Source organism: Dermochelys coriacea, chromosome 4, assembly GCF_009764565.3.
Source record: "Dermochelys coriacea isolate rDerCor1 chromosome 4, rDerCor1.pri.v4, whole genome shotgun sequence".
NCBI lineage: Eukaryota > Metazoa > Chordata > Testudines > Dermochelyidae > Dermochelys > Dermochelys coriacea.
The window spans coordinates 12,850,854-12,878,168 of NC_050071.1; the positions used below are offsets into that span (position 1 = coordinate 12,850,854).

A 27,315-nucleotide genomic window follows, 5' to 3' on the forward strand; every position below is an offset into this window, starting at 1 on the left:
TAAATCAGCCATTACCAGTGCATACACAACATTGCATCTGAAAAAGTTCCCACTTGGGCATGCACATGGGCTGTCTGTACATTTAGTTACCTGACCAGCACACACAAATGTCGCTTTGCAAGTGCAAATGCATAGCTTTGCCATTTACTTGTTCTCCCAGTGTTTTTACAAGCTCACCCATTCCACTGGCCTTTGACAATTTGGCCCTGAAAAGTAAGATTAGCGCTTTGCTGTGGGAAGCTCCTCTGCTCTTGCTGTAGCTGTTTTTCACTAGTGCATTCCATCAGAAAATCTCCACTCCCGATGTTCAAGGATTTTAAAAGCCTTTTAAACCTTTTTCCCCCTTAGGCCAGTCAATGGTGGTCAAGATTGCGCCAGTGTCAATTTTGAGTATCAGCTTTGCAATACAGAAGAATGTCCAAAGCACTTTGAGGACTTCAGAGCACAGCAGTGTCAGCAGCGTAATGCCCATTTCGAGTATCAGAAGAGCAAACACCACTGGCTGCCCTATGAGCACCCTGATTGTAAGTGCCATTACACTTTTGTGTTTAAACCTCATCGCCCACAGGGATCTCGCTCTGCTGTACAGCACATCGGGATTTGAAGGTGGTGTCGGGATGCTGCCACTTCCAGAAATAATAAGTGTTAAAATGCAAGTAGGTGAGAATAAAAAGAGGAAAAATGATGGTCCAGAATGAAGTGATAATGGGTGCAACCACAGAGACACTGCTGTAACCCCCCCAAGCCCAACCTACCCACATCTTTCCCTTTGGTGTGGATTTAATTCTGCACAGTGCTGAGGGCTCTGAGCTCCCGCTGTGGGAGCCAGTGGGAATTGATGGCACTCAGCACAAGCCCTGTTAGGGTTGGGGTGTGACAACGTTCTGCTCAGATGCTAGAAGGCTCTTCCTAGCACCGATGTGCCTCCCTCCCTCATATCTGCATGAGAGTGACAGGTTGGGCTTGGCTACACTTGTGAGTTAGAGCGCATTAATGCAGCCCCAGGCACCCTAGCTCACTCCCCGTCCACACTGGCAAGGCACGTAGAGCGCTCTGACTCCACGGATTGAGCGCTCTTTTTACTCCACCTCGGCGAGAAGATTAACACTTGTTGCATAGTGGCTGAAATGCCCGGGCGTCAGCGTGAACAAAGTGTTGCATTACTGCGATCTGATCAGCCTCTGGAAACGTCCCATAATCCCCTTAAGTCAAGTGGCCACTCTTCTCATTGTTTTGGAATTGCTGCAGAAATGCAGACATGCCCTTTGAAAGCTCCGTTTCTGACAGCCAGCTGCTTATCTGCTCTGAGACAAAGCAACCATTACTGTGGAATGCTGTGTGTGAGAGAGAGGGGGGCAAGGGGGAGGAGGTGTCTGCTGCTGTCTGAACTTACAAGACAGAATGCTGACGTGCTCTCAGGCCCTCCCAAAAGCCCACTCTCTCTCCCCCCACATACACACAACACACTCCCTGTCACACTCCACCCCACCCCACCCCCATTTGAAAAGCACATTGCAGCCACTTGCATGCTCGGATAGCTACCACAATGCACCGCTCTCTGTGGCTGTTGCAAGAGCTGCTAATGTGGCCATGCCAGTGCGCTTGTAGCTGTCAGTGTGGACAGACTGCAGCACTTTCCCAACTACACTCTACGAAGGCTGGTTTAACTCACAGCACTCTATATCTGCAACTGTAGCCATGCTCGTTGTCTAATCATTGCTGCTGCTCTCGTCCACTGCAGCTAAAATTAGCAAATGTGCTGTCCTAATGGCATTGCTTTAAAATCTCTTCAGTATTTTTTTCACTTTTCTATACTCCCCCAACCAGAGCCTAGCAGACCTTGTCTATTATTAACACCATTTAATCTTTCCCCTTTTGGTTAATTGTAGTGAACAATGGCAGATGCAAATATAAAAATTGGATTGTCAGACCAGCAAAAGATACCACAGAACTCTCTGGGTTGCTGCCAGCATTTTGTTCACTATGTTTTATCTTGTAGAATACAGTTTTATAGTATTTTGAATATGAAATTAGATGACATCTAGAAATATGGTTAGGGCTGGGGGGTTTCAAAGGAACCTAAGGGAGTGAGGTGCCTAATTCCCATAGGCTCTTTTGAAAATCCTGGCCTAGATTATTCTGCCATTCGGCAATATCTTATACTGACCCTGGCTTTCAGTTGGGATCAGAACGAATAGCTGCTTTTGGAATAGTTTCGGGCCTAGTCCTGTGCAATCATTTCTAAGGGAGCTAATTTCCATGAGAATTGAGGGCGCTTAGCCTCTCAAAGGACTAGAAACATTCCACATATGAAAGCTAATAATAACAATTAGTGTACCTCATGTGGAGAATTGAGCACCAAGCATCTGAATTCAGGCACAAGGTTTCACAGCTGTTTAAGGCTCCTTTTTATTTATCCCATACAGCATTCCTGTTGTTACTGATTTAAAACTTTGTGGGGTTTGGTTGTTTTCTAAAGCATGTTTGAGTTGTTGAAATACACACAGTTAACACTATTTCCCTGTTATTCAGCCAACAAAAGATGCCACTTATACTGCCAGTCCAAAGAAACTGGAGACGTTGCTTATATGAAACAGCTGGCACATGACGGGACTCGCTGTTCTTATAAAGATCCATACAGCATTTGTGTGCGTGGAGAGTGTGTGGTGAGTGAAATTTACTTATGATTGTTTTGCTGATTGTACAGCATTATTGGATAATCATAATTAGAGCTGGTCAAATACTGTAGTATTCAACAAACAGCATATGATACGGATTTTATGAACATGAAATGTTCACCAAATCATATTTTCCAGGAGCCTCCAATTTTAATTAAAATCATAGTTATACTACAGGTTTATTTCTTACAAATACTCTGATTGTCTAAATAATTCTTTTTAAGCCAGCTGCTTCTACTGCTTTTTTGATGCATTTTTCTGTGTAATAACAGCTTAATTGATCACCGTCCTCTTCAAATATGTTAAGGGCTCTTATGAAGAGGATGGTGATTAATTGGTCTCCATGTCCACTGAAGGTAGGACAAGAAGTAATGGGCTTGATCTGCAGCAAGGGAGATTTAGGTTAGATATTAGGAAAAACTTTCTAACTCTCAGGGCAGTTAAGCTCTGGGATGAGCTTCCGAGGGAGATTGTGGAATTCCATCACTGAAGGTTTTTAAAAGCATGTTGGACAAACACCTGTCAAGGTTTACTTGGTCCCACCACAGTGTAGGGGATAGACTTGATGACCTCTTGAGGTCCCTTCCAGCCCTATGTTTCTATGATTCTAAGTGAAAAGAAATTCTGCCTGAATTTCTCTGTTGCCTGTTCCTTTTTTTACAATTCATTTTAATAATGGGTTTAATACAGGAATCAGTTCATAGTTTTCACTGTGTTATTCAATCACAGTCTTTCAAGTATTTTTATATTTGATTACATCAGTTGTTGGGTGAACTTTCCTTTCCACAGTGATATTTATAATGGGGAAATAAAACAATACTCCTCTTACTCTCCTCTCTACAGAAAGTGGGCTGTGACAAGGAAATTGGTTCCAACAAAGTTGAAGATAAATGTGGGGTCTGCGGTGGAGATAATTCTCATTGCCGAACGGTCAGAGGGACCTTTACCCGAACTCCCAAAAAGCTCGGTAGGCTGAGCGCTTTCATGCACCCAGATATATTCCATGTTGTCACTAGTGTTCATTAATATAGACTGGTTAGAAAAATGTATCCTCACCTGCTTAAACGAAGTTGCAAGAATGTGTACAAAAAGAGTACGTTCTTTGACGGCAAAATGCATATGTTTTAAAAACATTAAATAGTAATTAATTTTGTTGTTTGAAGGACCTGTTAAGTCAACTTGGCTAAACTAGAATATCTAATATCCCTGTGTAGAGCATATTTAGTTTTTCAGTCAGTCATAAGATGGCTCTAATCAGTGGTAAAAATATGATCTTTGCTAAACAAAAGTAACCGGTAAGGCTAATAGTGAAACATGGAAAAAAGATCAAGACCCTAACCCTATTATTTTCCATTTCTGGTTAGCAAATTTAGGGCCAGATCCTGCATCATTGCCACCAGTTGGGCCTGCTTCTCATTTACACTAAACACCCCTTTTTGCTACTCTGGCAGCATAAAGGGGGTATAAGTATAATCATCCCTGCTTTAGCACCTCTTTACTCTCTCAGAGGTCTTAGTATATATGAGAAACAGGCCCAATTGATTTCAGTAATAGACGATTGGGACCTTAATGTGACAGGTGTTTTAGCATGTTAAGTCTGAACATTTATTCAGGGGATGAAAAACACCATTTAATGATTTAATATTTATTTTATTCAATGTGATTTTTGCACCTGTTTCCCTCATCACACACATTTCCCTCTAACCTCTCTAAAGGGAACTATTAACAAAAAAACAGGGCGGGCTTATATATTTTCACAAGCTTCTCGAATGAAATTTAAATTGATTGGCAAAAGGCATGTGTACAAATCTAGAGGTCTGTCAATACGTGTGTGTTTGGTGTCAAGTTGGCTTAGTGTAGTAAACTCCAAAATTGCAATGCCTTGGCCAAGGGGGAAAAAAATGAACACAACCAAAATTCCCATACCCATTTTTGTGTGGGAACTGAAGTAATTCTGAACTGAATGTGCAAGTACTTTTCAGGGGCACCTTCATGTTTTCTGTAATTTTTTTGGTAGCGGTTTGAGATGAAATGGAGTGTGTGTATAGTAATGATCAATTAGTTGAACAGAAAAGATGTCAAGGTTGAGACGCACTCCCCTTAATAAAATGGGCTAAATTCAGTCCTCCAATACTCATGCCTGATACCAAAACCAGTGGGAGCTGTACTTGCCTAAGTGCAGAAGTGTCTCAGTTCATTTAAATGAGACCGCCACTTTACTGGGATGTTTCATAGCATAATGATCGCAAATGGTAATGACTGCTGCACACGAGACAGTATTACCAAATGTTCAGCTGTACATAGATGCATCAAGTCAGTTCCAAGTGGTTCAGTTCTTTTTGTAACCAGGTGTTAAAAATGGGAGTGAAGTTGTAAGCTCCAACCATAAAGTTAACAACTTAAAGATTAAAAGAGGAAACGTTCTATGAGTAATGAGGAAATTAAGGGAATATTAGTTTTATTCCTGTATATTATGCAGCGCGTTGTTTGCCATTTTAAGGCTTTTTGAACTGTTTTTATTTTAGTAAAATGAGGCAAGTCCTCTTCTTTTAGTGGCAAACCCTGCCTGCCCCTCCTGGTCAGAGAGAGCAGAGGGAAGCCTCAAGGGGATCTGTATCCTAAGCATGCCATGGAGCATAGCCCGCTGTTCTGCAGCACAGAGGGGTTTGGGAAGGAGCAGGGAGGAAGCTGAAGGAGGGGTAGGAGTAGTGTACCTGTGTCTGAAATTGCATAGCTATAAATGTTGTTAAGTGATGCCGGTGAAACTGTGCCAGATTTGCACCAGCATCCGTGATTGCAGAATTTGATCAATAGCTAGACAGCCCAATTAAAATTAGATGAAAATAAGGTAGTGTATGTGGCAGTAAAATGGGACAAGGATTCCACTGGTGAATATTTTATAAATTATCACCATCTATTTGGAATATTCTTATTGCTACCTGTTCTTCAGACCAATGGAGAGACAAGACACTATTTTTTTACACAAATGACGTGCTTTATAAACTCCTTACAAAACGCATGCTATTTTAAAATGTGATTGTTTTATACACCTCTTTTGCTGGCTGGGATGAATCAAGACAAGACAGATTATGTGGGGAAATTAATCTACGTGTAAGGTATTGACATAGGGAATATACATACACTGTATGAATACACACATGTATTGGAATGGGATGGAAGGCAGCCCGTTGGAGCCGTATAAGTAAACCTCTGTATTTCTGGAATCAGTAGTAGTTCATGATTTCTGGCACAGTTAAGTTCTTAATAATCAGAAATAGAGATGGTCAAAATTGTCTCAATTTTTTCATTTAAAAACTTATTTTTCTGTGGCATGGGTATGACTATGTGAGAAAGCATAAACAGTCTTCCAGATGTCTGAAACGCAAATATCTTGTGGATGATCAATGTTGTTAAGTGGCTGTTTGGAAAAGGCAGCCAATTATTCAACTCCAAACTGATGTTTCAATGCTAGCATAACATCTATTGCTTTACAATAACTGTGGCAATATAGTTATTAAAAGTCTAATCAAACTCTTCCAACAGGGAAACATTTAAGCAAGAGGTGCCAAAGAGAATTCAAGTTGCTGGAAAATGAAATCTGCAAGTATCCAACTTAAAATCACCTACCTGATTTTTCATTCATACTTAGGCTTACTTTCATTGACTATTAAAATTTGCTGGATATTTCTAACAATATTTTAAATGCATTTTGAACTTCAGCACATACTGTAACCATGTAATTTATATTCTGCATTTGTAAAATGCACCTGGCTGACATTATAGTCAATGAAACAGCAAGACTCAGTTCCCAGAACACTAATTAAAGACATTCTATTTAAGGGAAGACAAGAGGAGCATTCACTTTGCCCAAAGGAGCTCGCAATATTTCCCTATCTGAAACAAGGGAGTCTAAAAATATTCTGGGTAAGTTTTGCCTGGTTGCAGAAAGATGGGCATCGACGACAACTGCAATACTCTTGCTACAATTCTCATTTCCAGCTAGTCACTTACACATATTGCAAGAACAGGCAAAAGCTTTATGTTTCATATGCTTGATCACTGATAAGTAAAAGGATTAGTATATTCTGCTTATGCAAGTTAGTATAACCCTGTCATCCATCAGCCTATAGTGTTAATTTATATATTCATAGCTCTTCATTTTCTTCACCAGTTTTCCATGTATCTGTGTTGTGCTACAGATACATGAACCAAGAGAACAGGTGGAACTTTGGTCCAAAAGTCCTGATTGTTAAACTTGAATTGTTAAGCTTTTGTTTGCTCAGTGCAATTAGGAACTCAACTCTTTCCCCATCTGTTTACAATGATTCTATAGTAGGACTGGAATTGATATACTTTATTTGGAAACACAGCATATCAGAGTGAGCAAGAGATATATTTACTTATATGGCATATTTTATAAACATGATACGTTTCAGGGATATGCTGTATGTTAACACTAAGAAGATTTTCTTGGTTAAATGTACGTACTTGAAGACAAGTGTGCCATTTAAAGTTGTTCAAACTCTCAGTCAAATTGTAGGCAAAGAAATACGAAAATACTATGTATTAAAACATTGACGCCTGACATTTTTAAACATGATAAAATTTGTTCACATTCAGTTCTTATAAACATGTTCTCATTTGAACCCTGGTGCAACATAACTTGTTGATCATGGGTAGAGAAAAAATGTCCATTACTCTTACTGTTTTTTTCCCCCTTGGTGGAAAGCTGAGAATATTACTCTTCCTGCTGAAACACTGTCCTAAACAATTCACTTGGGGTTAGATTTAATTAGGAATTATAGCTTAGAGCATCAATGATCATTTTGGAAAGAATTTTTAACTCTAAATATCAGGTAGCATCCCAATAAGGGAGGAGTTGCACCAGTTTAATTTAAGGTGTGATTTTTAAATTGACTGAAGACCACTTTACTTCTGTGTGAGTTTGTCTACACTGGGATTAACATGCTTTAATTTACGCATTTTCAGTTCTCATTTTGAGATGCAGTCCCGTTTGACAGGTTTCAGAGTAGCAGCCATGTTAGTCTGTATTCGCAAAAAGAAAAGGAGTACTTGTGGCACCTTAGAGACTAACAAATTTATTAGAGCATAAGCTTTCGTGAGCTACAGCTCACTTCATCGGATGCATTTGGTGGAAAATACAGAGGGGAGATTGATATACACACACACAGAGAACATGAAACAATGGGTTTATCATACACACTGTAAGGAGAGTGATCACTTAAGATAATCCATCACCAGCAGCAGGGGGGGAAAGGAGGAAAACCTTTCATGGTGACAAGCAAGGTAGGCTATTTCCGGCAGTTAACAAGAATATCTGAGGAACAGTGGGGGGGGGAGAAATAACATGGGGAAATAGTTTTACTTTGTGTAATGACTCATCCATTCCCAGTCTCTATTCAAGCCTAAATTAATTGTATCCAGTTTGCAAATTAATTCCAATTCAGCAGTCTCTCGTTGGAGTCTGTTTTTGAAGCTTGTTTGTTGAAGGATAGCCACTCAGGTCTGTAATCGAGTGACCGGAGAGATTGAAGTGTTCTCCAACTGGTTTTTGAATGTTATAATTCTTGACGTCTGATTTGTGTCCATTCATTCTTTTACGTAGAGACTGTCCAGTTTGACCAATGTACATGGCAGAGGGGCATTGCTGGTACATGATGGCATATATCACATTGGTAGATGCACAGGTGAACGAGCCTCTGATAGTGTGGCTGATGTGATTAGGCCCTATGATGGTGTCCCCTGAATAGATATGTGGACAGAGTTGGCAACAGGCTTTTTTGCAAGGATAGGTTCCTGGGTTAGTGGTTCTGTTGTGTGGTGTGTGGTTGCTGGTGAGTGTTTGCTTCAGATTGGGGGGCTGTCTGTAAGCAAGGACTGGCCTGTCTCCCAAGATCTGTGAGAGTGATGGGTTGTCCTTCAGGATAGGTTATAGATCCTTGATGATGCGTTGGAGAGGTTTTAGTTGGGGGCTGAAGGTGATGGCTAGTGGCGTTCTGTTATTTTCTTTGTTGGGGCTGTCCTGTAGTAGGTGACTTCTGGGTACTCTTCCGGCTCTGTCAATCTGTTTCTTCACTTCAGCAGGTGAGTATTGTAGTTGTAGGAATGCATGATAGAGATCTTGTAGGTGTTTGTCTCTGTCTGAGGGGTTGGAGCAAATGCGGTTATATCGTAGAGCTTGGGTGTAGACAATGGATCGTGTGGTATGATCTGGATGAAAGCTAGAGGCATGTAGGTAGGAATAGCGGTCAGTAGGTTTCCGATATAGGGTGGTGTTTATGTGACCATCACTTATTAGCACCGTAGTGTCCAGGAAGTGGATCTCTTGTGTGGACTGGTCCAGGCTGAGGTTGATGGTGGGATGGAAATTGTTGAAATCATGGTGGAATTCCTCAAGGGCTTCTTTTCCATGGGTCCAGATGATGAAGATGTCATCAATGTAGCTCAAGTAGAGTAGGGGCATTAGGAGACGAGAGCTGAGGAAGCGTTGTTCTAAGTCAGCCATAAAAATGTTGGCATACTGTGGGGCCATGCGGGTACCCATCGCAGTGCCGCTGATTTGAAGATATACGTTGTCCCCAAATGTGAAATAGTTATGGGTGAGGACAAAGTCACAAAGTTCAGCCACCAGGTTAGCCATGACATTATCGGGGATACTGTTCCTGATGGCTTGTAGTCCATCTTTGTGTGGAATGTTGGTGTAGAGGGCTTCTACATCCATAGTGGCCAGGATGGTGTTTTTAGGAAGATCACCAATGGACTGTAGTTTCCTCAGGAAGTCAGTGGTGTCTCGAAGATAGCTGGGAGTGCTGGTAACGTAGGGCCTGAGGAGGGAGTCTACATAGCCAGACAATCCTGCTGTCAGGGTGCCAATGCCTGAGATGATGGGGCGTCCAGGATTTCCAGGTTTATGGATCTTGGGTAGCAGATAGAATACCCCAGGTCAGGGTTCTAGGGGTGTGTCTGTGCGGATTTGTTCTTGTGCTTTTTCAGGGAGTTTCTTGAGCAAATGCTGTAGTTTCTTTTGGTAACTCTCAGTGGGATCAGAGGGTAATGGCTTGTAGAAAGTGGTATTGGAGAGTGCCTAGTAGCCTCTTGTTCATACTCCGACCTATTCATGATGACGACAGCACCTCCTTTGTCAGCCTTTTTGATTATGATGTCAGAGTTGTTTCTGAGGCTGTGGATGGCATTGTGTTCTGCATGGCTGAGGTTATGGGGCAAGTGATGCTGCTTTTCCACAATTTCAGCTCGTGCACATCGGCAGAAGCACTCTATGTAGAAGTCCAGGCTGCTGTTTCGACCTTCAGGAGGAGTCCACCCAGAATCCTTCTTTTTGTAGTGTTGGTAGGAAGGTCTCTGTGGGTTAATATGTTGGAGAGGCTCGTTCACCTGCGCATCTACCAATGTGATGTATGCCATCATGTGCCAGCAATGCCCCTCTGCCATGTACATTGGTCAAACTGGACAGTCTCTACGTAAAAGAATGAATGGACACAAATCAGACGTCAAGAATTATAACATTCAAAAACCAGTTGGAGAACACTTCAATCTCTCCGGTCACTCGATTACAGACCTGAGAGTGGCTATCCTTCAACAAAAAAGCTTCAAAAACAGACTCCAACGAGAGACTGCTGAATTGGAATTTAACTTGCAAACTGGATACAATTAACTTAGGCTTGAATAGAGACTGGATAAGTCATTACACAAAGTAAAACTATTTCCCCATGTTATTTCTCCCCCCCACCCCACCCCCACTGTTCCTCAGATATTCTTGTTAACTGCCGGAAATAGCCTACCTTGCTTGTCACCATGAAAGGTTTTCCTCCTTTCCCCCCCTGCTGCTGGTGATGGATTATCTTAAGTGATCACTCTCCTTACAGTGTGTATGATAAACCCATTGTTTCATGTTCTCTCTGTGTGTGTATATCAATCTCCCCTCCGTATTTTCCACCAAATGCATCCGATGAAGTGAGCTATAGCTCACGAAAGCTTATGCTCTAATAAATTTGGTCTCTAAGGTGCCACAAGTACTCCTTTTCTTAGTCCCGTTTGAAACAGGGATACATTAATGTGAACTAAGGCACCTTTTAGAGTGTGCTAGAGGGCTCTGCCAGGGGAATTTTGAGCACAGTGCTTTAGAGTGCTTTACAAGTTGCACCATTTTGGTGCACTTTGCCTTGCCAGGTAGACAAACCCTTTAGAGTTTCACAGAGTTAAGCAAATACAAGAGACCTGAACACCTCATAGTCCATTAAGTCATAAGGCTGAAAGGTGACAAAGAAATCAGAAAGGCCTGTTTTAATTCTGAGAAACATAGGAAACATAAATTTTTGCCTGAATTTGTTAATTGTTATGGTCTTAAAATAACATAACAAAGTAAGTGGCTAAGGTTTGTAACAGTGTCTCTTTTTTCCCCTAAAAGAGAAAAAAGTGCAAGACCGCCTAATCAAATCGATTACAAACCTATCTGAAGCTGCTTGTAGGTTAATGGATACCCTCTTCTGCAAGTCGAAGCTAAATAATTTAGTGCCCTACTAACCATCGCTATTACTTTTTGTTTTTCTTCTTTGCTTTCTTCAATGACTACTACACATGCCAAAGGGTACCTTAAGATGTTTGATATCCCCCCTGGTGCTAGACATGTGTTTATCCAAGAAGACGAGGCTTCTCCTCACATTCTTGGTAAGTGTTTCTCGCCTCAGGTTTCGCCCTTGTGCATGAAAGTTAATGTCAAACAATTGGGCATGCATTGGAGAACCTGAGAAATGAGAGAACCATCAACTTAATTGTGTTTATTGCACTGTAAGACAATAACAAGCTAAAGGCTTTGCTGGTTTCCTTGTGATTTGACAATTGCATTCACAAGGCTGAATCCTACTATACAAACTTAGTAATTATGTTTGTTTCTCATCTGAATTTTCTAGAAACTCAGACTGATCCTGATTAGCACTTTTACTAACAAGGAGCTATTGATCACATTGAACGTGAATTATTAGTCAATTTAAAGGGACACTGTCAGGCTAAAAAGTATATAGGATATTACTATATTCATATAATTTAGTACATTTTAATTTCTTATGCAGAGTGGGTTGTAAGCAACACCTTATGTCATTATATGGAAAGAAGTTAAGAAATCTTTTTAACTCATAAATATTGTTGCTGTTTGTTTACATTTACATTTACATTTCTCTCGGACAATGAAAGTGACTACCAATTTCACTTTTGTTTCAAGTCATTTTTGTCTAGTCACTTGTCCCTTTCTCATGCACTAGGGACCTTATTCCATTGACTTCAGTGGTTTCTGGATTGGGTCCTAACACAGTGCTGCAGTGTCCAGGTTGCAAACATTGCAGGGAAGGTTTTGTTTTAAAAAACCAAAAACCAAATTTTGCATTGGAATAAAGCAAAAGTAGGGGAACATTTCTGCTGGTTTTCAGGTTTGTGTAAGCTTAGTTGTAGAAACCTTAAATTTTGGATCAGATGTGACCTGACCGTGTACCTTTTCAATACAGAGCTACTCTGCCTTCATAGTAAATAGACTCCATAGAGCTAATAAATACATAATGCACGGCTTTTGCATTTTATTTACTGTAGTTATGATAATTTACAAGATTTTTCTCTAATTTTATGTCATAGTTTTGTTGTGTGTTTAGAAAAATGATTTGTCTTTTTCTCTGATTATTTTTTAAACTCTAAACAACTAATGATTTGTAAACTACACACTTCCAGGATAACAATAATATCCACATCATGGTTATTTCTTTCATGTCTTACTCTAGGAAACTAGTAACATATATCTCCCAAAGTGCATGAACATCTTAGCTGTTTGTTATCAGATGTTTTATTGTGTCTTCTGTTCTCCCTTAATGGTGGTTCGATTTGTTGCACCCTTTTTCTAATCCTTGAATCCCAGAATCAGATGGCGTGTGTTTGTAAAGTTAGCATGTATGGGTAGAATATAAGTATACAAAAGAAAACAACCTTTCAAAAAGTACTAGAAAGGGAAAGTAAATATTAATCACCATGCTGCAAAACCTATGGATTTCACAACCTTGGCAATACAAAGACGTATAATGTTACTGTTATGCTAACATGCCCTTCAATACCCAAAATACTTGTTTCGGCCGCCTCCAAAACTTTCTATGAAAACTAATAGAATTGGCCATTTTAAAGGTTTGGCTTGAGTCTAGAATTAAGCTTCTGTAAAATAAAATATATATCTTCCATATGTATATCTACATCTATCTAACTTCATCTGATCCATGTGCATTAGGAGATACAGATATTGGCAGTATATACATTGTCAATCTCTGTATCCCCAGACTGTAGTTTGGTGACACTTTGGGTTTAATGTAGGAATTGCAGCTTTGGGTATAGGCTCCAGTCCCTAAGCTGATGGAATGTAGCACTTGCCAAAGGTGATCTGCTTTAGATCCTTGGAAGGAGTATCATCCATTCCCTGAGCACAGATTTATGATGAGTTTTTGGCAAAGCCTCCTCTCTTTGGGTTGGAGGAGGAGGCATACTAGAGAGAGATGGGTTCAAGAATGTTGAATAGAAGAGACAAGAGAACGTGAGTATTTTTGGATTAGGAATAGCAAAAACTCCTTAATTCCCAAAGACCCGCTGCAAAATGCAACATTTAAAATAATAAGCGAAAAGGGCTTTATGGAATGCTACTTGTCTCATTTCATGTGAACCCCAATGACTGCAGATTACATGACAGGAAGCAGAATTGCCACTGTTTTCACTTCCTTTTAGCCATTAAGAACCAGGCTACTGGACACTATATTCTGAATGGGAAAGGGGAGGAGGCCAAGTCACGGTCCTTCATTGATCTTGGAGTGGAATGGGAATACAACATAGAAGATGACATAGAAACTCTTCATACTGATGGGCCTTTGCATGATGCTGTTGTTGTATTGGTAGGTTATATCAAGGGGTTGTTTTTTATTGTTGTTGTGTTTGTGTGTGGCCAAACTACTTATTTTTATTAAAAAAATGTTAAATCTTAGAGTGGGATAAGTGTGTAATTTCTATTGGAAAACACGCATGCGTATAATGTTTTTTGAGAGAGCCGATGGGCAGAAGCTCTGTTCACTCTAGCAGTAAGAGAAACAAGTTTTAAGAATAGTTTTACTGACATTCACTTTCAGAGGCATTGTGCAGTGTCCACACTACTATGTCATAAGCACGCATTTATTCATACAACAGTAACAAGCTAACCATAGGCCTAGTACAGTGCCCGCTGACATCACGGGCCATTGGATCAGGCCCTATATTAGTCAGAACTGTGTTTGCGACCAGTCCCTCCCTCAAGCAGAGTAGGAATGTGGCCGTGCAGCATGGCTTGTCTACACAGCTCCAGTTCAGTAATCCAGAGCTAGGAAGGGTCAGTATTTGGTCCTATGTAAACTCTCCTAGTTTAGACTCATTAGAGGCATTTTTTTCTGTGTTGATCATACTAATTTTTGTACTAAATATGAAGGTAAAGATTAAAATATTTTTCAACTATGAAGCACCGCCCGCATTTCCAGATATTGGTTTGTTGACACGGAAAAGAATAAATATGTACTCCATTTGTATTGGATCTTTTATAGGTCGTTCCTCAAGAGAACGACACAAGATCTAGCCTGACTTACAAATACATCATTCATGAGGATTCAGTACCCACTATCAACAGTAACAACGTTCTTCAAGACGAAATGGATACTTTTGAGTGGGCTTTGAAGAGCTGGTCCCAGTGCTCCAAACCTTGTGCTGGAGGTAAACAGAGATGCAGCAGCTCCTAATGATTCATGTTAAATTAGGAGGAAGAAAAAGAGCAAAAGATGGGGCCTACATTTTCAAAAGTGATTAAAAATATTTGGTGCCTCAATTTTTGGGTTGCTCAAGTTGAAACACTTTAAATGTCTGGGTTTTGGGGAAAGTGTTGCACTCTGTCCTGTGAAAGCATCTAAATTGGGCACCAAAAAACCACTGGTACCCAAAATTAGCTAGTCACTTTTGGAAATGTAGATCTTGATGTTTATTTCACGGCAGTATGAATGTTCTGTGGCATTGCTGGTACTCCTGACAGTTTGAATGGGAAGTATCATAAATGCCACAGTAACTTGAATTACTACAGCCTGGGCTAGTTGATAGATCCCTGGACAGACTCAAGAAACCTGGGGGCTGTTCCCAGCTCAGCCACTCACCTGCTGGGTGAACGTGGGTAAGTCCTTTCTATGCCTGTTTCCCTGGGATAACGTTCTATATAACATTCTGAGTGATCCAGGTGGTCAGAATTTGATGATAGTAATGGTTCCTTCTGGCCTTAAAATCTATGAAAATACCATGATTTTAATATCATCATTATCTCTCTAATATACTGTAGAGTTACTCCAAATAATTCTGAATTTTATATCCCCAAACCATTTTGTGCTTGACATAGTAACGAACAGCAATAGTACTTAAATATAGTGTAAATGTCTTTCGGACGGATAATCATAAAATAGTCCACAAACATTGCATTTAAACAAAAGTGTTTAAGAAGGGGCAGGACATTTTTGCTAATTGTCACACCAAGTTACTTTTTGAAATATTTTCTAGGTTTCCAATACACGAAATATGGGTGCCGCAGGAAAAGTGATAACAAAATGGTTCACCGCAGCTTCTGTGAAGCCAGCAAAAAACCAAAGCCTATTCGTAGAATGTGCAATCTGCAGGAATGCACACAGCCACTGTAAGTATGGATGGATGAAATGTGTGCCTCAAATGATAGTTCATGATTCTAAGAAATTGTAGGATGGAAAAGTGGAGAATAAAGACCATGGACTTCAAGAAGGCAGACTTCAGCAAACACAGAAAATTGGTAGGTAAGATCCTGTGGGGCGCAAGTCTAAGCAAAAAAAAAGAGTTGGCAGTTTTTTTAAAGACATCATTAAGGGCACAAGAGTAAACGATCCCAACATGCAGGATAGATAGGAAGTATGGTAAGAGACCAGCCTGTCTTAACCAGGAGATTTTCTTGAATTTCAGGTTGTTGAAGGAGAGAATACACTTATAAAGTTTACATCAAGCTGGGAGGGGTTGCAAGTGCTTCGGAGGATAGGATTAGAATGCAAAATGGTCTGAAATAAATAGGAAGAAATTCAGTAAAAGTAGTACACTTAAGTAGGAATAATCAGTTGGACAAATACAAAATAGGAAATGACTGCCTAGGAAGGAGTATTGCAGAAAAGAATCTGGATTTTACTGGATCACAAAACTATATATGAGTCAACAATGTAAGACTTGCAAAAAATGCGAACACCTTTCTGGGATATATAGGCAGGAATGTTGTAAACAAGACATGAAAAGTAATTCTTCCACTCTTCTCAGCACTGATAAGGCCTCAAATGGAATATTGTGTCCAGTTCTGAGCACCACACTCTTGGAAAGATGTGAACCAATTGGAGAAAGTCTGGAGGAGAGCAACAAAAATTATTAAAGGTCTAAAAAACATGACGTACAGGGAAAGATTAAACAAACCCAATTTTTTTCAGTCTGGAGAAAAGAAGACTGAGGGGGACATGATAACACTCTTCAAGTACATAAAAGATTGTTATAAAGAGGAGGGTGATAAATTATTCTCTGTAACCACTGATGACAGGACAAGAAGTAATGGTCGTCAATTGCAGCAAAGGAGACATTAGGAAAAACTTCCTAACTGTCAGAGTGGTTAAGCACTGGAATAAATTGCCTAGAGAGGTTGTGGAATCTCCACCATTGGAGATTTTTAAGAACAGGTTAGACAAACGCCTGTCAGGATGATCTAGACAATAGTTAGCCCTGCCTCAATGCAGGGAATTGGACTAGATGACCTATCAAGGTCCCTTCCAGTCCTGTATTTCTATGATTCTATGGGTTGGGAAAAAATGATGGAGGTAGAAGCTTGCCCAGGCCTGGCTCAGGGGACTGCTGATGGGATACAGAATGTTGTTTCCATCTCATGGCAGTTTTGCTGCCAAGAATTTGATGGTCGTCTCATTTCAGTTATTAATGGACACTTGTCACTAATGGGGCACACTCAGTACAGAGGCTAAATGATGAATAGGCGCAGAGTTTAAACTAACCTCTTCCATTTAGAGGTGCTCCCTTGAAGTCAAGATTAAGGAAAATTAGTGGGAAAGCCTTGGGAAGCTTCTTTATTCTGGATGAAAGTCCCTTTTGTGAACAGGGTCAGCACAAAGCCCTCTGTAGCACTGCCTGGGGCTAAAGTGGAATTTACATGGTACAGAGGTCTTGTGCTGGCTGGCTGACAATGGGTGGATTGCATCCTCTGTGTATAATAGACAGATGCATGCAGTCTCCCTGGCTGCCAGTTTCATTTCTTTCATGAGCACTTGAAAAAATAAAACTAGTCTTGGCAGCATTCATTTCTCTGTTGCTCAGAGTACAATAATAGGTGTGTGTTAATTCTGATGGAAAAGTCCCATAGAATTTAACAGGGGTGAAACCAATCTAATATGAAATGTCCAATAGAAAGCAGCAGTAGATGGAAGAGAATTATGCTCCTGCTATAGAATTCCAAAGGTTGGTTTTAACAATTCTATATAAACATTCTCTATTAAATTCTATTGGATTTTTCCATAAGGGATGCTTAGTATTCCTATGTATGCCCCCGAGGAGTGTGAACTGTATGTAAGCCAAGCAGAGCAGAATTTAAACAATCCCTAGTTGGTTACTGTATATTGTGATAGATAAATAGATTAATGTGTGATGGCACTTTTGTTTTTAACCCACCCAGTTGGATAGCAGATGAATGGGAATACTGCACAAAATCCTGTGGGAGTTCTGGTTACCAGATCCGTACTGTGCGCTGCATTCAACCTCTTCATGACGGTGCAAACCGCTCGGTCCATATCAAGTACTGTAGTGGGGATCGCCCTGAGAGCCGCAGGCCATGTAACAGAACACCATGCCCTGCGCAGTGGAAAGCCGGACCCTGGGCTGAGGTGGGAAAGCAGTATTCTACTATGGACTGTATATCTTTGGAGCTGGCAGACCTTTCTTTAGCAGTAATGAACAGCTGTACCTTTGCCAGCACCACCTGCCTGCAGTGTCCGCACTGCCTTTGCGTTAAGGGCCTCTGGCTGCAACTTTATTGAATTCCAGAGTCTTAAATTAACCACAAATAGAAACCTGAAAGCCCACAGGCCTTGAGGTCTCCATAACCCTGAAAAGCAAAAGGGAATGCCCCCTTACCCTCTTTGTGGACTTCCTACATTGAAACTCATAGTATGAGGAGGAGGACTGGTAGTAAGGGTGCCAACTAGGAACTCAGGATATCTGGGTTCAAGTCCCTGTTCTGCCACAGATTTCCTGTCTGACCTTGGGCAAATCACTTAGCCTCTCTGTGCTTCTGTTCCTCGTCTGTACAATGGGGATAATAGCACTGCCCTACCTCACAGGGGTGTTGTGAGGATAAATACATTACAGATTGTGAGATGCGCAGATCCTACAGTAATGCCCGCCAAAATAAGTACCATAGATACATATAGCAACCTCCGTGGGCTGCTACTCCCCCTCTTCTGTATGTTGTGGAGGAGTGGGTAAGTAGTGCAAGGAACAGGGGAGTTATGTCTCTCCCCCACCTCCTAGCGTAGTATCTAGCACAGATGGGGAAGAAAGCTGTGCTAAATAAAAGTCTGGTGCAAGTTATTTTCTCCAGAGCAAGGGGGAAACAAAAAATCAGATTGACTCACTCTGAGAATCACAATTTGGCCCCGGTCTGCTCCCTTTGGCAGTGCAGCTTTGTGCTGCCCCATACCCCAGCCTTTAATGCTTGGATTTTCAGAACAGACAAAAACTACTAGCAAAATTCAGAATACGTGACCGTAAAAAATTAAACATTACAGGAAAGAAGGAACACCCCACTCTGCCCAATGGCTGCCCCCGAGGCAAATGTCAACCTCTGCAAAAACTCCGATCAAAAAAGGGTATTTACAGCATACCCTGAAGGTCACCCATATCAGGCTATTCCAGACGATATCGCCTTTGTGACATACCTGTAAGATAATTGCACGTTGCTGGAACCAGGCATAACGTAGTAAAATTCCTTGTATCTGTTCTGTAGTGTTCTGTGACCTGTGGGGAAGGAACTGAGTCCAGGCAGGTCACATGCCGTGCTGGTGACCAGTGTGATGGAGAAAAACCTGAATCAGTGAGGGTTTGTAAGCTTGCTCCCTGTAATGGTAAGTAAACTTCCTGAATAACTGCACAGGCAATGGGAGCAACAATCTATGAATTCCTGTTTCAGTGTAGGATTTCCACCTACTACAGAGGTAGGCAGATGCAGACAGAGATGCCAGGGCCAGATCTCATTCTTTTAGGCTTAACTGAAAGAACAAAACAAAAAGATTTGAAGTTCTAACAGAGCTTTCATTTAACAGCTATGTTTTCTGGGCTACTGTGTACAGTACATGGTCTTTTGAAACAAGATGCAGTATAGGTACTGTGAATAGATGAATAATTTTGGGAATACCTAGCTTATACACTGTTGTGATGCTACAAACTGATAAGTGTACCATGTATTTCAATTGTCTCATGCTACAAAATATATCTTGTGTTTTAGACCAGAATTTTCTTTCATTTGAAAGAGATCCTGATATCTCACCTTTAATCCTGCACACAATTGACATAAAAACAGCTAAACTGTAAAACTGACCATATGGAAAAACATGGCTGAGATCTTCAGTAACCAGTGTCTAAAGTCCACTTCTAGCCTCCTCAACAAGTCTGGCCTAATTTTCAAAAACATTGAGCACTCTCATCTCCTGTTAACTTCAGAGAGAGTTACAGGTGCTCAATGCCTCTGAAAATCAGGCTCCTCTCTGAGGGTGCCTAAATATTGAGTTTGAAAATTTTGACCTAAGTTCCAATTACAGAATCTTCAGCACTGATAATAAGGAATCCTGCTTTAAACACTAGGGGGAAGCAGAGCTTTAGCTACTCTACAGAGAAGCAGCATTACAATTCTTCTGTATCTTAAGGGAAAGATATTTCCTTATGAAGTGAGTTTTTTCTTTAGACTGAGACTTCCAAAATAAAAGAATGAAGCTTTGATCCTGCAAATTCTTATGCACGTGCTTAAATTTACACAAGAGTAGTTCCAGTGACTTCTTAAACATGTGAGTAACTGCAGAGTAGGGGACCGCATTTCTGTTTTCTGAAGTGGATCATTTAAAGCACAAGAGTCAGACATGCAAATGTTGAGGGGGAAAGCTTTGTATTCTAAGGGGACGCTGAGATCTACTTGTTACCATTTTGGGAGAGTGCCTGGATTTGTGATTATAAACTTATGTAATGTAGGCTGGGATTTTCAAAGGCGCTGAAGTGAGTTAGGTGTCAGAGGGATTTGGGCATCTCACTTCCTTTGACAGGTTTCAGAGTAGCAGCCGTGTTAGTCTGTATTCGCAAAAAGAAAAGGAGGACTTGTGGCACCTTAGAGACTAACAAATTTATTTGAGCATAAGCTTTTGTGAGCTACAACTCACTTCATCGGAAAGCTTATGCTCAAATAAATTTGTTAGTCTCTAAAGTGCCACAAGTACTCGTTTTCTTTTAACTAGCAAGGAAAGCTATAGGGCAGTGCTACAGATTTAAGCAGCAGATGTACACTAAGCACTGAACTATAGGAAGATATTATACAGTGGTAGGGCATATATAATTACATGCAGTCAAATCATGCCCCTCTGTAGTAAAAGTGAAGCAGATGGTATCAATTCTATTCCTCAGCCCTGCATGTGCTACAGTTCTCTGAGTGCCCAGGAACGTATTCTGCCTGTGTGCCCTGCTCAAAGATTTGGACCATAATTTTTACTGTGGGGAAGATTTTTCAAAGGTTCAAAATGGAATTAAGTGCCCAATTTCCATTAATTTTCATTCAGCCATTATAGTAGATAGTTCTCATTATTCCTCTGGGTCAGATATTCAAATAGAATCTCTGCTTTCCACCCAGTTCTAAATGTGGTTTACAAATCATTATATAGTTATGTTTCTGTGCATTACAATTATTTGATGATAGAATTGATATAAACTCTTTATATGCATGCCATTTTGATAGATGTAATTATTTTGTAAATAGCAGATAATTCCATCATAATTAAAATTGGAGTAGTCACCTCTTTCTGATCATTAAACTCTTGCCATGCAGTTTCAGAGGGTTCTCCAAGATTTTTTTGGTGTCACACAGAAAACTTACCATTCTGTTTACACACCTCAGTGCTATATGTAACACAATTTTATTTCTCTTCCCCTATATTTCATAATTAAAGACATCTGCCATCAATTTTCTCCTCCCATGGTCTTTAAATACCCTCTGACCTATTTCTGGATTTAGTTAGATTTTCCTGTGGGAACACTGTCTGTAAGTACTGTACAAGCTTCGAGGATTGTATTTACTTTGACAATGCTGCCTCTTCACTGATCTGCAGTGTACCTGTAGCATTCCCAAAAATACTTCTACGGTAATTGTTAGGCTCTACTAAAAGTATCCTATAGTAGCAATAAAGATTCCTTAGAAAGCCGATATGCTTTCTCACGTCTTTCTCCACTACTTACCATGAAACAAAAAACAAAATGTGAAAAGGAGAATTTTTACCATGAAAACCAGCAGAAGGATACAACAGCCTATATACTGAATAAGAAATGGTTGACTAGGTGGTACAGAATTAACCTAAAAAGTAAAAGAAAGGGACTACATGAGTACACAGCTCAAAGATTATACTTATTTCACTGGAAGTAGATAAGTACAAAATCAAATCTTTGCATTATACACTTGATTTGATAAATCCAAACCCTCTAAAACCTACTTCAGTGAAATCAGCTGTCAGAAAATTGGAACAAATCAAGTGCATTGTCTACAGGTAAAAACAAATTAATTGCTTGGTGCTTTTTGATGTAGCTGGCAACCTCTTCGAGGGTGTCTGTGGAACTTGCACTTAAACTAGATGTAAATAAGTACATAAATTATAAATATATTCTTAACATAAAATTTGCTGCATTTTCCAAAACAACTGCTTTTAAATAACAAGGAAGCACTAGCTGTTAATTATTGGTCTGTGTATGCTACACTGTGTACGTGCAAAGATTTGTGTTTTGACATTAGTGTTCTAATTTGAATTATGAAAAGAGGTCCTTTAATTTCCCATGCTGATGTCCTCCTCAAAAAACTTTTCAGAGGCATGATGGTGCTTCATAGACAGGGTTATTGTTCACTGCCAGAGTTGCAGATTTAACAGTAGGTTTGCCTAGAAGCAAGGAAGTTTTTATCAAGGAAGGATGTCAGGATTGGGCCCAGTGAATAATGAAAATGCTAATATTGCCACAATTTGTCAATGACATGACTTTGTATAATTTTCTTCTATTTATAAATGATGAGCCGGCTTCTCAGCTGTTGTAAGTGTGGGCGGACCAGTATTGGAATCAGTGGAACTAAGTTAATTTACAAGCCAGCTGAGGATCTGGCCCACAGTTTGTATTTTGAATTTAAAAATGGCTCTTCAGCACCCTGTTGACATGACATGAGGTAACATCCACACGACCATGAAAAAATATCGCAGTGCAGCCAGCTAATTTAAGAAGCGACTGTACACCCCATCTGTTGCTTATTAAAATGCCAACTACATAAATACTAACTCTGACTGTTGGACTGAAAGCTAAAACACGCCTTTTTGGCGGTTTGGTTTAGTTTTCTCTGTCACCTCTCTAGCTTATAATTATGCCTTCTGCTATTTAAATAAAATCTGTCACTATCATGTCAAATAAACTGTAGCACATCAGAAGCAGTCTGTTAACGTACACTTTGTGCCGGTAACTCTCAAAACATTGGAACAGTTGTTTAGGGCACCAAGCAACTCATTTGTCTCTCCATTAAAATATTTCACAAGAGTGAACAATAGAAAGTTTGTAAATTCTCAGCCTGAGGGGATCCAATCCTGCAAGGTGTTGGATCCTCAGGCTGAATGCCCTCACTGCAGGCTCAGACCCAGTGACCCTGCTGTGACAGTGAGCTGCACCCAGGCCTATATGGTGTTCCATTGAAGCCAGTGGCCACCGAGGGTCTACGTGCATAATTTTCAATGCAGGATTGTGGCTTTCAGTGCCTATTCAAGAAGTGTGTAATTCAAATTATTTTTCTGGCTATAGAGGACTACATTTTATAATGTCAGCATGGTAAAAAGGCTGGAATTTCACAGCACACCTCCATGTAAGCTAAATATTAATGCGATCAATGCATACGAAATTGAGCTATTATATATAAATTCAGTACAGTAGAAATTACCAACATGTTCGTCTAATATACAGGGGAGGGGGAGAATTACCCATCTCCTGATTTTGGAGCTCCCCAAGGAATACTGTTAATTTCAGATTCCTTGGGCCAAATTCTGCCCTGCTGTCTGTCTCTTATGTTCACAGAGACTTGCCAGAGGCATAAGTTAATGAAGAATGTGGCTCCTGCCCCTAGACAGGACAAGCATTTTAAAAGCCATTCCGGCTCAGCATAACAGAATTACTGAGTGGCTTGTACCTTGATATGGCTGATTATGCCAGACTGCAACACTTAGTACCTCTCAGGATTAGTCCCAGATCTGCAAACGCTGAAGCATGCACTTTTCTTTCTTTGAATTCAGTTGGATTATTCCCATTCTGAAAGTAAAAAGCGCACGCAAGTTTCCAGGATCAAGGTCTTAGACCGAGATTGCTTTCTAACAGCCAGAACAAAAAATGACCTCCACTAATTTACAACCATCATGCTGATTTTGTCCAGTGCATCTACAGCCTCTGCACTTTTAGCTGAATAACCCTGTTCGGTTGATAAGATATCTCATGCATGCTCAAAGGAAAACTGGCATCTTGTGTGAGCCCTCCCAGGAACGTACATGTCCTGCACCAACCCTAGAGGAAGCTTAAGGCTTATGTTTGGCAAAAGGATTGCTTGGGTTATCAGTTATATTTAGGTCACTGAAGACCTCATATACATGGTTCATTTAACTGCCAACATTTTTTTTTAAAGAACACATGAAAAGAATCTTTCAGAGATATTACCTGGGATTTCCTTTCCTTCAAGAGAAGGTCCATTCTGGGTCCAGTCTTGCTGACAGAGGGCAAAACTAGAAGGGATCATTTCAACTCTAATTATGATGATGTGTAGGACTGCATCTGCTACGATGTGGAAGAGCTGCCAAATTTTATGCAATAGCATATTCTGCATATACTGTATCTCGCCTTCCCCAAGCACGGTTCATGTTTTTCTACATGCAGAGCGATCTGAGAGTGCAAGGAAACTAACACTGTCAAAGGTGTCCAGTGATTTTGGGCACCTCAGTTTGTAGGTACCCAACTAGAGACCCTTTAAAGGGCCCGATTCTCAGAGGGCAGGTGCTGAACACTTTCTGAGAATCAGGTCCCCTTCCAGCATCTCAAGTTGGGCCCCCGGTCATCAGTCACTTTTCAAAATGCAGGCTTTGGCCTCTGAACTTTTGAAATGCCACCCTGCATGATTTCCCCAGGTTTACAATCAATATTGTGCTTGTTTTGCAGATGAGCCCTGCCTGGGAGACAAGTCAATATTCTGTCAAATGGAAGTGCTCGCACGCTATTGCTCCATCCCCGGCTACAACAAGTTGTGCTGTGAGTCTTGTAGCAAGCGCAGCAGCACCCTCCCGCCTCCTTACCTTACTGAAGCTGCTGAAACCAAAGAGGAAGTGATGTTCCATCCTAGTGACCTACATAGGGCCTTGGCGATGCCGACATCTTTAGTTCCTCAGCATGCAGAGGTCGCTGATGAGAACAGAAGTTTTGCAGGCAGGATGCCTCCTGTGGAAGAGGACATAGATGTACTTGTTTCTACATCAAAGAGTAAGTCCAAAGGTACTGAGTCTCCCCAGAGGAGAGCTTACCAAGCAGGAAATCAGACTTCTAGGCTGATCGCAATGCCATATCAGTCACCTACCAAGATTGGCAATCTGTCCCCATAATGCATCAGCCTTGGCAGCCATTGTTCCCATGGTAGCAGTTAACAACACTTCTGCAGGTGCTCTTTCTCCAGCTAGAACCTCAAAGAAAAATGAGAAGCATGCTGAAAAGAGACGTGCTTTGAGACCATCCACAGTGGAAAGATAAAAGTGAATGCAAAAAGGAGGATAGTAACAGAAAGCATTTATTCAGGACACAATGGTGCATGCTGCTTTCCAGAAGCAGGACTCTCTACAGATCATTTTAGTTGTAAATAAAAAACAAAAAGTGCTGGTTCACTTTCTAGTTGCTGCCATCCTCCTACACTTCATTATCTGGTTAGCTTGAATGCATGGGAGGAAAGCACCAAAGAATATTCACATCAATGAAAGAAAGTTGCCAAGTATGGTGGTCATTCTCTAATATAGAGCCTATTTTGCACATCAGCTAATTGTTTGTTTTTATTTTTAAAAGATCACATGTAGGGGTGGAAAAAACACCACCACCACAAGAGGTACCAAAAGTTTACACTTTTACAAAATATTTTTGCAGTGGAACAACAGAATCCATAAGACTTGTATTGCTAATTTATCTATATAAACAAATATTGTATAAGCAAATTTTCAGCTGTTGTGTATATACTGTATATTGCAGAAAATCAGTATTATTTTTAAGAGTTTTGTGCTGTCAAACAATTGTTTACCTATGTTACATTTCTGGAGGTTTACTAGGTGCCTGCCATTGAGTACTGCCTTCCTTACATTCCGGGAGTTAATTTCAAAGCAGCATTTTAATCAAAAGAGGAGCTCCATTTTAATATAGATTACAGCTACTGACCGTAGGAAGATTTTTATTTTTAATATCAACAATGTGATGCTTTCTTTTTTTGGGGTGCGGGGACACTGCCATCTTACTGGTTCAAACCTACTGGTCAGCTACCAAAAAGTCTGTTCAGCAGCATAACAACTTTAATCACAGGTAGAAGAAACTGATCAAATGGGCCAGTGAAATCAATGCTAAGACCCCTACCCTCTACTTAGCAGCCATTCCTTAGGTCTAGAACTTGCAGTGCCTTCTCTGAATTTTCCTTTTGTCTAAGAGGGACAGACTAGTGTAGTAAGTGAAAAAGTAACTGTGTATATGTTATAAGTACTGTACTGTTCACAAGACAAATGTGAGTTGTGTTTTCTGGATGAGCTGTTTGTTTCTGAAGTTGAAAGAGCATCACAGAGCTAGAATAGGCACTAACAAGAAGTAGCTGTGTCAAGATTTAAAATGGATGTTTTTCCTGTTTAAAGCATTGATTTAAAGGGGAGAGAGATATTTATTTTTCAGCATGGTTCACCTTGAAATCTCCACAACCACAATGCATCTGACTGCAATAATTGCTAGTAATTTATGTCAATAACCATCTTTCTCAGTTCATCCAGTCATGCTCTCTCCTGTGTGTTGCTGTAAAGTACTTGTATATAGGATTGAGAACGAAAGATATTTATTAAACGTTGAATTCTTGATAGTATTTTATGTACTAAATATTTACACTAATAGCAGTGACTTTTTTGCCAAGATAAAATAGAGAGATGTAATTAGACATATGTACATGCTATATCATATGCATAGATCAGAAATTTAAGCTAACTAAACTACTGTAGATGAATTGTTGATCTAATTTCTTTTTTAAAAAAATATCTTATGAAAATTTTTTTCTATTACAAGCATCTTTAGGTTTTTTAATAGTTTACTAAAGTTTGATGTGCAATTTTTGTCCTGTCTGAGCAAACTGTTTAATAAAACAGTGAATTTGTAGCACTAAAAACACTATGAAATATATTAGGACTCCATGGATCACATTTTGGAAACAGACCAAGAAGTGTGTGTAGTAATTTTGCGGGATTGCTGAGATGACGTTAGAATGCAAATCTCTTTCAGGAGACCCTAAGGTAAATTAGAATGTAGGTAAATTAACCCTCAAAAGAGAATAGGATCACGTCTGTCTTGCATTATGATGTTTGTAATCTAATCCACTGAAGTATTGACTCGATGCCTCTAAAGAATTGCTGCTACTTTTATGCAAGGCTTTTGAAGGTCTAAAGAAATTAGCATTATATAGATTGTGTACAGACAATCCCTGAGCCTCAAACAGACCAAAAGGATATGTGTTTGCTTTCTTGGAATTCCCCAGAAGCCAAATTCGCTTGCTCGCTCTTTATCTTTTACATATATACAATATGGATGTAAATACTCCTTGTACCTTTTTGCTTTCTTTTCTACCAAGCTAATTTCTCCTTCATTAAAGTGTACACTACTGATACTGTTGTTTGTATTGGGGAGCACCTAGCAATAAAAACTTTAACATGCCACTTTGTACTGTGGTTTGGTTTTTGGCTTAAGCTTCCTCTCCACAAAGTGGAGGCAGATTTACTTCCTTATCAGGCTCTTTGTCTTCTTGTAAAATATGAATTTGAATGTATTTTACTTAAATCAATTCAAAAACACAGCCAGCCTCCTGGGCCACCTTGAACTAGACAGCAGGCCTGGGGATACCAAGCGGCAGTCACAAAAGATGTAGGGGCAGATCCTCTCCAATCCCAAGCTCTGCTCAGCACAGGAGGGAACGAGGCTTCTTGTGGCT

The 27,315-nt window shown here is 40.2% G+C and overlaps 1 protein-coding gene across 3 annotated transcripts in view; it reads left to right on the top strand.

Moving 5' to 3' along the window:
* Positions 1 to 27,048, top strand: part of ADAMTS3 (ADAM metallopeptidase with thrombospondin type 1 motif 3) — a 187,996-nt gene extending 160,948 nt beyond the window's left edge. For all 3 annotated transcript variants that reach the window (XM_038400570.1, XM_043513265.1, XM_038400574.1), the window contains 10 exons: positions 349 to 524; positions 2,533 to 2,666; positions 3,522 to 3,645; positions 11,304 to 11,384; positions 13,464 to 13,627; positions 14,303 to 14,468; positions 15,294 to 15,426; positions 17,473 to 17,680; positions 18,802 to 18,919; positions 24,270 to 27,048. In XM_038400570.1, the coding sequence (XP_038256498.1) occupies positions 349 to 524; positions 2,533 to 2,666; positions 3,522 to 3,645; positions 11,304 to 11,384; positions 13,464 to 13,627; positions 14,303 to 14,468; positions 15,294 to 15,426; positions 17,473 to 17,680; positions 18,802 to 18,919; positions 24,270 to 24,706 (1,741 nt within the window). In that variant the 3' untranslated portion in view covers positions 24,707 to 27,048. The remainder of the gene's footprint in view (positions 1 to 348; positions 525 to 2,532; positions 2,667 to 3,521; positions 3,646 to 11,303; positions 11,385 to 13,463; positions 13,628 to 14,302; positions 14,469 to 15,293; positions 15,427 to 17,472; positions 17,681 to 18,801; positions 18,920 to 24,269) is intronic.
* Positions 27,049 to 27,315: the final 267 nt, after the last annotated feature.